We start from the raw sequence: 12,235 nt of genomic DNA, 5'->3' as shown, positions 1-12,235 counted from the left end.
GGGAAACTATCTCCAGAAAGAACTCGCTGGAGTCGCATTAGCTTTGGAGTGACTTGAGGGCAGTGATTCCTACTGAATCATGGGTCTGGGGGGGAGGCGAGAGGCTGCAAAAAAGACAGAAAAAGGGAAAGAGGAGGGGAGGGGTGGGAAGAAACATGGTAGTAGAGACGGAATGACACAGAGACAGCAGAGAGATGAAGCGATGGAGGCTGCCAGGTCTACCGGAAGAGACCAAGAGAGACACACCTGAGACCAAGACCCACCCCAGAGACAGATGAGAGAGACTGAGGGAAAGAGGATGCAGAGGAAGAATGTCAAAAGCCAGGGCCCCGAGGGAGAGAGACCACGGAGAGAAAGAGGGGTGGAGGTGGGAATCGTCTTGAGAGGGGGCCCGGGGGCCTCCCAGACCACCTAGCCCCACCTGCAGCCCCAACCCCGTTCCTCTCCATATTGTAGGGATCCCTCCTGGTCGCGGAAGGGCCGGATCCCTTGCCTGAGAACTCGGCACAGTCCCGTCGGCTGCCCAGCCACGGCGGGGTGCGGGCCACACTTAGGAGGACACTCCCTGGGCTCCCCTCGACTGTTCTCTTTTCCCGTCTCAGCTCTGGCCTTCCTGGGCATCCCAAACTCGCCGTCCATCCCACTCAATACCTATGTCTTTCAAAAGTCCCAGGATCGTAGAGACTCCTCGGCTCTCGGCATCGCTGTATCCATCGCTGTATCCTCCAACCATCTCCGAGGCTGTGTGTCTTTTTGCCTGTGTCTGTTGATCACTGTTCCTGCCCATCTCCGCCCAGTCTGGTCTTTCGCTCAGCCTCTTTCCCCGGGTTGTCGAGCCGGGGGTGAAATACGAGGTTTCCCACCTGCATAGGCACCTTAGAGGAGGAAGTTGCAAGTCGAGAGGAAGGCCCCAGAACCCCCTGGATGCCTCAGAGCACCTCCAAGTGCTCACAGCGCTGGGAACCTGCCACAGCGCGAAGTCCGGCGGTATGGCCAACGGCGGGAGGGCCAAGCTCAGCGTCTCTGAGCTGGGGAACAGAGTTCCCATTTTAAAGCCGACAAACTGAGGCTCGGAAAAAATGGCCTTCAGATGGTGAAGCAGCTCGCAGCCCGGATCTGTTTTCTTCTCTGACACACCTGAGATCCTCCACATTTGATAAATTCACGGGAAATCTGGACAGTTTTCAAGACTCGAGAATGTGGTGGGCAGGGGGAGGGGAGGAGCAGGAGAGAAGAGTAGTAAGTGATGGACCCAAAACCCATTTTCTGGATTGGGGGCGGGACTGGGAGGCGGTGCTGCCAAATCCTGACAGCACCCTCTGTATTTTAATGCGTTTCGTCTTTTGACAGCTCAGTGAGAGGAGACCGCTACAGCGAGTGAAAAGAGTGGTTTGGGGATTCAGACCACCTGTGTCCAGATCCTGGCGCCACCACCAACTAGCTGTGTGACCCTGGACAAGACACTTAACCTCTCTGATTCTATTCTCTCATCTGGAAGGGGGAAAAAGGCTATAGTAATACCTATCTCCCAGAGTAGAGAGGATTAAATCGGGGAAAGTTTGTGAAACCTCTGACAAGAGCCCTGACATCCAACTCAAAAAAAGTCAATTCTCTTCCTCCCATTCCTTCCAACCCTTGCACGTCCAGGCCCCTGCCGGAACTGAGATGGGGGCCTCGGTGGGCTGGGCAGAGCCTGGGGGGAGAAGGGCGAGCCTTCCTCAGCTCAGGGTGGGCAGAGCCGGGATGGAAGATGTTTGGTCGGCCCCTGGAGCCTCGGGGTCTGCCTGACATCTCCAGGCTTAAATAACCGTGCGCCTTTGTTATTCGTCGGCAGCAAAGTGGTTCGTTACGCCTGATTGGTCTAATTGCTTTGAAATGGGATATATTATCTATAATTATAGAGCTCTAGGAGGAGCCGGCCGGCCTCCGCTTTCATCTTCCCCAAGTGCACCCTCATGTCGCGATCACATTAATTTGGGCCATTTGAAAGGGGGGCCCCTCTCTCCCCCCGCGGATCTAGACCCCCTCACCCCCTTCCGAATTTAAAGACACAAGGAAGCCCCGGCCGGCTCTGGAGGAAAGAACTAAGGGGGGAGGGGGTGGAAGGGCAGGGCGGGAAGGGGGAAGATACAGGGAGTGGGGCTTGTCGATTTCTCCCAGTGAAATCCTCCACTCTTGGGCAGTTCCACCCACAAGTTGGGCCCACTTAAGCGGAGGAACGAGCAAGAAGGAGAAAATGTTTTTTACTAGTAGCTTCCCCCCCCACACTTCGCATTGAAAAGAACACCACAACTCTTCAAAGGTATAAGTTCTGCCCAGGTCCCGGGAAAGCAGAAAGCTTTTTGCTCCGAATTTGTGCCGTGGATATTCAGGCAATAGCTGAAGACTCCCTGGAGTTCTTAGCTCTCCGGAGTCTTTCTCTGGAAAGCTGTGAAATCCTCCTGAAGGATACCATCAGTGACTCCCGGACAGTTTCCCAAACCTGTGACTCCTGGCCGTTCACTTCTAGGCGACGGAGACCAAAAGACTGGAGAACTCCGGTCGGGAGGCCCCCTCCGCAAGTTGGGGGATCCCGGGGTGGTGCTTTCTGTCTACCCGTCAACCCCCCTTACCTCCAGGACAAAATACCTCCCCTCTCTCCCCCTCCGTCGCCCTCCTGGAGATTGGTGAATTCCCACCAAAATAAATCGTTCCGGGTAATCGGTTTTCATAGCACATTCATTCTATTAAAGAGGACTGTTTGGGGCTCGCTAATTGCCGGGGGATCCCACTGAGCCGCACATTTTAAAAATGCACGCGGGATTCCTGGGTCGAGGCCACAAAATGCATTGGGAAAGGGGGGGAGGGGACGTAAACAAAAACCCGACGGAGGTGACAACGAATGCCGAAGTGAGGGACCAGCCTGCAGGCTCTTCGAATCCGTGCGCAATACCCAGATAGTGACGGAGGTCTTTACAATGGGGTCCCTTTCGAAACAAATCTCTGTCCACGAGGCGGGAGTCTTAAAACACCACCCTTCCTCTGCAGCCACGCAGTCCCGTAAAATAGGCATTTTTTGGGAAAAAAAGAACACCACCACCAGTTGCCCAGAGAGTGGCCGCAGGACACACCCTCTTTCGGAACCGAAATGCTGAGGTGATCTGTTCGGGGCATGGAGAGTGCTTTAAGATGCCCCGGAATGAGGGAAGTAGGAGCCAGGCGGGAGAGGTGGGGAGGGGAGCGGAGTGCGCGAGGACGGAAGCCTAGCGCCAGTCCCGGAGCTTTATCTGCTGCGGGCCAGCCCTGCCCTTGCCAGGCATGAATTACAGCCCGGCTTTCTTGGCTGCAGCGGCCACGCGGAGAAATGCCGGGAGCAGAAGCGCCTGGGGGTTAGTGCTGGCGGCGAGATAACAGGCGCACCCCCCGGCCCTGTCAGCTCTCGGAACCCGCCAACCGGGAAATCCGAAAAGGCCCAGACGAAAATCAACGCAGAGAAGGCTCCCTCTCACTGCCCCAAACTTGTGCCTTTCCTCCCGCGGGAACAACGCGCCCCGGGAGACAGATGGATATTTTGGGTTTTTTCTCTGAGCCCCTTCTCTGAGACCGTGGGTATCTTTTTCTCGCAGCCCAGTGGCGGATCGGTGGAAGAACCCCGCGCGATTCTGAGCACGGACTCCACGTGGAATCCACTCTGAACCCCTTTCCCTCTGCAGACACTCTGCTCGCCTTGCACCGGTGCTGCGGTCAACCCGCCGCGCCGAGCCAGAACAGACACTAACCCAGACCGAACCTAAAAAGATGCCGTGGGGTTCGGGACGGGTTCGCGAAGCAGAGGGGCGGGCGGCAGGGCCGGGGGCTGCGGGCGCAGGCGGTTTGCTCCCAGGAGGCGGGGGCGCGACTTCAAGGGCCCCTGCGCCGGCTGCTGCCTTTGATCGGGCCGCCGCTGGCGCCTAAAAACAACATCCTCGTCTGCCTATTAGGCGCGCTGAGGGATCGTGACAGATTGTTTATCCCCGCAATTAGCGATGCGGCCCTTCTCCCGCCGCCCGGCCGCCCGGTCCCCGGCCCGCGGCCTGGCCTTGCTGCGCCCGCCGGACACAGCCCTGAGCCCCCTCTGCGCCGCGCGCCTGCACTCTCGGGGTTCGAGCCCCAGCTCCGCCCTAAAGCAGGGGTTCTTATCTGGCGGACTCCAAGTGGGTACAGAGCCTTTGAAGTTGCTTTTGATGATGCGCATTTTCTAGTTAGAAAGTTCTTAGTTATATTAGATTTTCAAAGTGATCTGGGAGCCAAACATTTTGCTATGGGAGACGAGGGCGGAACACAGCAGGTCCCAACCGAAAGTCACACTGCTCGCTTTTAAAATGTTGACCCATACAGCCTAGGGGCCTCGGTTTCCTCTCCCTCTTTCAACTGAGTGCAGAGTGAGATTCCGGCTCGCCCGTTCCAGGGAGAGTTTAATTGGAAAGGCGGGCAATAGAAGTCGGCCATCCGGTCTGGGCTGCTAGCAAGGTGCTTGGCCTACAGCCTTGCTGAGTGTCAGGTCGCTCATCTCTGGCCTTCTATCCTTTGCACCCTCGGGCAAACCTCCAGGGTCTAGGTTTCCCTGCCTGGAGGAAGGACTCTCTATTCTCCGTGCCCCCCAGAGGTACGGTGCCTTTAGAGAGGCCGCGTCCGTGAGCCGCTCCTCCAACTGGGCCGGACGCGAGCTGGAGGCCCCAGACCCTGCCCAATGCTTGTGTTGCAGTTTCGGGAGCGCAAGAAGTCTGGAGAGGCTGCGTAAATTTCACAGACGAGAGTATTCCCGAACTCGCCCAAGGCCTTAACGTCATGGAGCCTGCGGACAGATGGGAGGCTGCCAATGGCCCCGGCGTCCACAGCCCGACCCTTCCTGCCAGACCCCGGACGCCGTCCGGGTAATAAAGTTCCCTCTCTAGTAATTCATTTTCCTTAATCTGGATGCCCCTAATCTACAGCTTTTATTGCGCCCAGTTAAAAGGCGAGGGAATTCGCTGTCCCTCCGCGCTCGGATAATTACCCCTAAATGGCCACGGCAGCCCCTTGTGTTTCCTGGAGATTAGAACCCCGCAGCCATCAATGGCCGGTCCCGGTGAGCCGCCAATCACTGCCGCCAGCTCCCCGGGAGCCGCCGGCCTGGGCCCCGGGATAAGAAGCCATAAAAAAGAGGTTCAGAAAACCGCCGAGCCCCGAGCCGAGTTTGTGTAGATCCTCCGTCTCCCCACACCCCCAACTCATTTTCCTCTATCTTTTAACAGCAAAAATAAAATCACGTTTCCTCCGAAATTGGCAAAATAAAAATTCTCAAGCCCAGCACCAAGGATCCGTCCCAGGAGCAGTCCTCTTTTCTTGGCCGTCTCTCCCAAATGCGCCTCCCCCACCCCCAACACATACACACACACACACACACACACACACAAGATCAGCGATCCAGAGATAGGGACTGTTATTGTTTTTGCGGACACGCTGATCGAGGTTACGTTAAGGCCAGATCAGTGTTTTGTTGATGTTTCTGTTGGTTTTATATTCAATAAGTTCTGTATCAAAAGAATCAGCTTCGTCCCCGAGCCGGTCGTCGGTATAGGTGCTGTAATCCTCCTGAAAGTTCACAGCTGGAAAGTACACATCGGGTATGAAACTCGATTATCCATTCCAGATAACATAATGTATTCTTATTGTTAACATCCATAGCACCACGGGAGCGTGGCTTCTTGGGCAAACTTCAGTCCAGCGCTTAGGAGACAAAGGCCCACTTTTACGCAGAGGTAAAGTTTTGAAGATTGGAACAGAAGAAAATGAATGCTTAAAGAAGAAATTAATGTTATGCCTTTCTACTATAATAAATGACCCTGCAGATTTTTTAAACTATAAAAAGAATATATAAGAAATGGCTTCAACACAAATTATCGTGGTAGAGAAGAGGGGCGGGAGATATTGGAGGAGGACTGTCCTCCACTATCCACTGGGTAGAAACAGACACAGCAACTGACTGAACAGAAAGGTAAGGGGAGAGGTAGGAGAGAGAAACAGGAAAGGGGTAGAGAAAAAAGGGAGGCATTGGGAAAGAGGGGCGATAAAGGAAGGGGAGGAGAGGGAAGAGCAGAAGAGAAGGACTGAGAACAAGGGAAAGTCCCCCAGGAACACAGTAAAATAGAGACCCAGGAGGAACCACACAGGGACAGGCGGCGCGGGCTTTAGCGCAGAGGAACGTTTCTCGAGCGCCCCCTCCCCTCCTCTGCCCTCCCGGGGCCGGACCCAGCCCTGCGCGCCCCGAGGCCCAGCGCGCCTCCGATCGAGTCCGCCGGAGCGGGGCCCAATGGATCGCGCCGGGACCGCCCCCTCGCGCTCTGATTGGCCGCCGCCGCACTGGCCTCGCCTTATTAACAAGTTCTCTGGGGAGCCGCGGCCCGACCCGGAGCCGGCTGGTGCGCCCGGGAACTCGGCCTGCGCGGCGGCGCCAGCGGATAAGCAGGCCCGGAGCGCCGGAGCTGGTCTTCTGGGGAGGGGCGGGAGGAGCGCGCGGGAGGGCCCGCCCGGCCAGGGCCCCGGGCAATCCCAGAGGCCGGCCGCGCTCCCAGCCCGCCCGAAGCTCATGCCCGGCGGTTGGCCGGAGCTGAGGCTGGAGGGGGGGCCCGGCTCTGCATGGCCCCGGCTGCTGACATGACTTCTTTGCCACTCGGTGTCAAAGTGGAGGACTCCGCCTTCGGCAAGCCGGCGGGGGGCGGCGGGGGCCAGACCCCCAGCACCACCACGGCCACGGCGGCCGCCATGGGCGCAGACGAGGAGGGGGCCAAGCCCAAAGTGTCCCCTTCGCTTCTGCCCTTCAGCGTGGAGGCGCTCATGGCCGATCACAGGAAGCCCGGGGCCAAAGACAGCGTCCTGGCGGCCTCCGAGGGCGCACAGGCGGCGGGCGGCTCCGCGCAGCCTCTGGGCTCCCGGCCCGGGTCGTTGGGCGCCCCGGATGCGCCGTCCTCGCCGCGGCCGCTCGGCCATTTCTCGGTGGGAGGACTCCTCAAGCTGCCAGAAGATGCGCTCGTCAAAGCCGAGAGCCCCGAGAAGCCCGAGAGGACCCCGTGGTTGCAGAACCCCCGCTTCTCTCCGCCCCCGGCCAGTGAGTAGCCAGAACCCAGGCGGCGGGGGAGGGGGCCAGCGGGGGTGCGGGACCCGAGGGCGCCAGGTCGCGCGCCGGCGCCTGCTTGTCTCGGGCGTCTGCGTACCTGCAGCCCGGTACCGGGGGCCCGTGCAGGCAGATGGGTTGGCGGGGAGGCCGGCGGTTGATGCCTCACCCCACTCCCACCCAGGAAGAGGGTTGAGGCCTGGCTGAGGCCCAGCAGTCGGTCCACTTTCGCGGGCTCCTCGCCTTGGCTAGGCGACGCTGCGGATAGGAATTCACTTGTAGGACACGGGTGTCTGGGCACCCTCTCCTCCTGCCCCTCCCACCCCCCAAACGACCCCAGGAGTCCCGCCTGGCTCCTCTTTCAGACCCTAAGCCCTGTTACTTCGCCGTTCCGGCAACGGGTGGGTTCTAGGGGTGCGGACACCTTTCCAGTGCTCAGAGTTTCACTTTCTCATAGTTGAAGCCTGGTGCGCCCCTCCCCTTTTCCAACCCCCCCAAAGTATTTATTTGCCCGAAGTATTTCCTAATCTCTTGCAAAATCCTCCCCCCACACCTTCGTGTTTCAGGTAGACACTTGGTGCTCTGGGTGGATGGATCATTTAGGGGGAGGGGGCGCTCAGGTTCCAGCGGAGGGGGCGGGGCACCAAGTCAGTTAGTGGGAGGCGCCCCCTCCAACATGGTAGGGAGCTCCCAAATGTCTCGGACTGGGTCATGGAAGCTGACTCCAGCCGCCAAAGACGCCTCCGGGGTCGTTCCAAGTCCTCCGGGCCCCCTGGCTTCTCTGCGCAGCGAACACACTCGGAGATATTTCAGGAGCACGGGAAATTCCCAAGTTTTCCTCGTTTCCTCTGATTATTTTGCGCGGCATAATAGCAACCCGAATTCAATGGCGTGATGCTGAGGAATGATTTTTATCTGGGGATTAAACGTCTTTGAAAGGCCAGCCCCTCCCTGGGCCTAACGGCCGGAGAAGGTGGCCCAGCGCTGGGTTGTTGCTACCGAAGGGAGTGACGTTTCCCTCGGCGCCCGCCCCTCGGGTGGCCCGGCGGAAAGCGAGTCAGGGGCCAACTGCTTCCCGGACTCTCAATGGTCTCGACCAGGGAAGAAGCAGGGATGTTAACACGAGATTTCGTTTGACTCACATCCTGGTGGCCTGAGAGCCCAAAGGATCTTTTTTTTTTTTTTAAGCGTGCAAAAAACATTGCATAATTAGGCAAAACCCGCCTGGTGAAACATCCTCGATTTGAATTAATTGCTCCCCCGAGAGCAGCTGCTGGACAGGCAAAGCGTCCTTTCCAGGACTCGAGGATTCTTTTAGGGCCTGGGTCCCGACCCAAAGTCGACGGGATCTCTGTTGTCCTGGGAATAATTTTGGTCCCTGTTTTAACTGGCCGCAGCTGCTGGGTGTGGCAGGGGTTGACTGGCCCCGCAGACCCTGTCCCGGACCTGCATGAGCCCTCTGAGGTGGTGCTCGCTCACAGCCCATCCTCGAGGTATATTTTGAAGCCATAAGAAAAAGACATCTCGGCACCAGCAGTGTTGATCTCTGCGGACTGAGGCACATCCCCCCCCCCCACACACATTTGAAAGTGACCAGAGGCCAAGGCACTGGGGGTGGGAGAGGCGCAGGAGACAATTGAGACCATCAGAAGAAGCAGCCCCGTTAAGATGAAGCGCCTCCTCAAACCATGGCACTTTTTATATTTGAGACTTGGCCGTGGTGCGACATTCGTGACATCCGGGGTCGCTCCACCTCCAGTCAGCAGGGACCGAGCTTAGAACCCTGTAGGAACGCATTGTTCCAAGGGAAAGAGTGGAAATCAGAGATCTGGATTCCAGGCCACAGAACGGCCTAGCCCAGCGCTGACCACTTAGTGGGCACAGATAAATGTTCGGCCAACGCCTAAAACTAAACGGGATCCCGGGCTGGGTGCAGGGCCTCTTTCCGTGCGTTTCACCCTTCTAACATCCACCGTCCCAATGTGCATGGTGTGGCGGTGGAGAAGGCCCCACTGAGAAAGGCCTTCTTAAGCGGCCGTCTAGCTTTAAGGGCTGTCCCGCCTCTCCCCAGTTATTTCGGGCCTTGAACATGCGCTCGTGTCACCTGGAATCTTAGTTTCCTCATTTGCAAAAGGTAGACAAGAACATCTACCCTGAGGGGCTGCGGTGGGAATTGGAGAAAATATTTTCCAAGCGCTTCTCATGGTGCCTGGCGCTGAGGTGCTCCACGCAAATGAAGAGCGGGTGTTGTAATTTAATATTATTCCCATTTATGGGCCGATGACTCTCCCGCGCGGGTGTCTTAACCTCCTGCGTTTCTCTCTCTCGGCCCCCTAGGGCGGCTGAGCCCCCCGGCCTGCACCCTGCGCAAGCACAAGACCAACCGCAAGCCGCGGACGCCCTTCACCACAGCCCAGCTGCTGGCGCTGGAGCGCAAGTTCCGCCAGAAGCAGTACCTGTCCATCGCCGAGCGCGCCGAGTTCTCCAGCTCGCTCAGCCTCACGGAGACGCAGGTGAAGATCTGGTTTCAGAACCGCCGCGCCAAGGCCAAGAGACTGCAGGAGGCAGAGCTGGAGAAGCTGAAGATGGCCGCCAAACCCATGCTGCCCCCCGCAGCCTTCGGTCTGTCCTTCCCCCTCGGCGGCCCCGCGGCCGTAGCGGCCGCCGCGGGCGCCTCGCTCTACGGTGCCTCCAGCCCCTTCCAGCGCGCCGCGCTGCCCGTGGCGCCCGTGGGACTCTACACAGCCCACGTAGGCTACAGCATGTACCACCTGACATAGAGGGCCCAGGGTCGCCTACCTGTGGTGCCAGCCGATCTCTCCAGCAAGCAGCAGGAGCCTTCCCCCAAGGCGCTCCCCTGCTCGGCCCCACCTGGCTCCTTCCCTTTAACCCCTACACTGCTCTGGTTTCTCCTCTCGGTTGACCCCTGAGTTCACTCTCTGAAGTCTGATCCCTTCCCCCAAAGCGGCTAGAAGGGTCCCATAACGCTCTTCTAGAAGCTAGATCTACCCCCTCGAGTTATAGATGGGGGAACCGAGGCCAGAGAGGCTGAGAAATGTATCCACAGTCCCCAGCAGAGTTAGTGGTTGCACCAGAACTAGAGGCCGTGCCTCCTGCACCAGGCAGGAAAAAGCACAGAGAAATTCATGTCTGAAGATGTCGGAAAAGGGAACAGTGGGAGAGAAAGAGAACTTAACAGGGGAGACGGATCCCAGGTCCTTCCACTGGAAAACTTAAGAGAACTTCAACAGCAAAACATTTGCTTTTGGGGGGAGGGATACACAGATGCGTGACAAAGGTAGGTTGAAAGGACCTCTCTCTTACCAGTACCAGAAAGAAATTGTAAAATAAAAATTAAAAATTCTGTTTCTATTTAACAGTACATTTGGGTGGCTCTCAAGATTCCCTTTGGAAGGGATTGTTGTAATATACTGTATATTTGAAATTTTATTATCATTTATATTATAGCTATATTTGTTAAATAAATTAATTTTAAGCTACAAGAAATTATCTCCTTATTGATTTAGTCTTTTAATTTGACTTCTTGCCATCTCTTCACGTGTACAGTTGCTTTCAGTTTGATGGTAGTTTGATGCCAGCAACTTTTCAAAGGTGACAACAGGATATTCAGGGACAGAGGGGGGTGTCTTTTTGAACACACAGGACCGATCTGCGTTAGCAAAGTCAAGTGGAGAATTGAAGCAATTACCTAGGATAATTAGGCTCAATTTTCCAATTCACTTTAAGCTGAAATCGACACTTGCTCAGGCGACCCATAACCGACTCTTTCTTTTTTCTCCCCTTTTAACCTGTCTATGAAAACAAAGCGAATCACCCAAATGGTTTGATGACTGCAGACAGCTAATCCAGACAATTCCCACCCCCGCAAACCTGTTTTTCCCACAGGAGGCCAAGTGGGGGGTGGAGAGGCATTGCTTTGCTTCTCTAAATCGCCGCGCCCGTGTAGACGCGGTTTGCGGAACTAATTTTTGAGCTCCCAGAATGTGAGCGCCTTCACACTTCCTGTTACGACCCTTAAAAAAAAAAATCTTTACCGAAAACCCAGGGCGACCATATACTTCCCGCCTTGGTGTGTCCTTTGCATGAGCCCTGCCTACAAACTTGGTTTTTCTTTTATATATAGTAGGTTATATTCAGGCTACCAGGAGAAGATATTTGAACGAGCGCCAGGTTTAGCCTTCTGGGGGCAATTCTGTGAGGATGTTGAAGGCAGAAAATGACCTCCAGCAAATAAAGCTTACTATGTTCCAGGCCCCGCTCTGTTCTCTTTCGAGTTGGGGGCCCTGGCTTAATTCTCACCAGATCTGCGCCCCTCCCCCCCTCCCCCTCTGTCCGGCAGTGGCGGCGCCTCCAAACTCCACGCTGGGCAGCCCCCCGGCAGCCTTTGCTCGAGCCTTTGCGACGGGAAGCCAACAAACCAAGGGTTGTCAGAACTCGAAGTTACCTGGCGTTGGACTCGGGGAGGGTGGACGTCTCCATGGATAGAGACGTCTCACGATGTGGAAACCGAGTCTGTGGCGCACTGCGCGGCTTCTAGCCCTAGGGGAGGTCAGCCTCGAATTCCAAGAGAGCGCAGGGTTCCGCGCACGCGCCCCAGGTGGGCTCTCGGCTAGTGCCGGGCAAGTTCCGGGGTACCGTGGGTCTCGGATCCTGCAGTCTAGGTAGCTCTGGCAAAGGCTCTGTCCCCGCGGCTGGCGCTGCAGCCTGAACTTGTCACAACTCCCCTCCCAAGGAAAAGAAAGCAAGCTTGCTGTGGAGTGCAGTTCCGATGACCAGGCAGTCCCCGGCCTCTGGGCTGGCACAAGCACGGCCATAACCCGAGTTGGGCCTCTTCATCCCCAAGATAGGGGAGTTACATTTTAAAATGTCTTGTACTCCGTATGCCCACGCGGCCCCTTAAAGGGGCTTAGGTACATCACTATGTCTTGCAGACACTGAAAGGATATTTCCCCCCTCTATAAACACAGCATCCCGAGTGACCGCGCGCAGGACACCCTGGCTTCCACAAATCTTCCGGGTTCCTTTCTGGAACACGCCTGGCGACTCTCCTGTCTTGGGGGTTGTACTGAACTTGAAGTCAGAGAAGCCCATGTGGTTGATCCC

At 56.8% G+C, this 12,235-nt stretch overlaps 1 protein-coding gene across 1 annotated transcript; it reads left to right on the top strand.

The window, feature by feature from the left end:
* Nucleotides 1–5,447: 5,447 nt before the first annotated feature.
* On the top strand, nucleotides 5,448–11,468 carry MSX1 (msh homeobox 1). Its single transcript, XM_022567156.2, has 2 exons — nucleotides 5,448–7,105; nucleotides 9,449–11,468. Exons 1-2 carry the CDS (start codon nucleotides 6,637–6,639, stop codon nucleotides 9,889–9,891), a joined length of 912 nt encoding a protein of 303 aa, XP_022422864.1. The 5' UTR covers nucleotides 5,448–6,636; the 3' UTR covers nucleotides 9,892–11,468.
* The last annotated feature ends 767 nt before the right edge of the window (nucleotides 11,469–12,235 follow it).

Source organism: Delphinapterus leucas, chromosome 5 (assembly GCF_059928025.1).
Source record: "Delphinapterus leucas isolate spDelLeu-1000000601 "Yukka" chromosome 5, BTC_Dleu_Yukka2, whole genome shotgun sequence".
NCBI lineage: Eukaryota > Metazoa > Chordata > Mammalia > Artiodactyla > Monodontidae > Delphinapterus > Delphinapterus leucas.
Note: the sequence above shows the minus strand (reverse complement) of the source record. Positions and strands in the feature narration are given on the sequence as shown.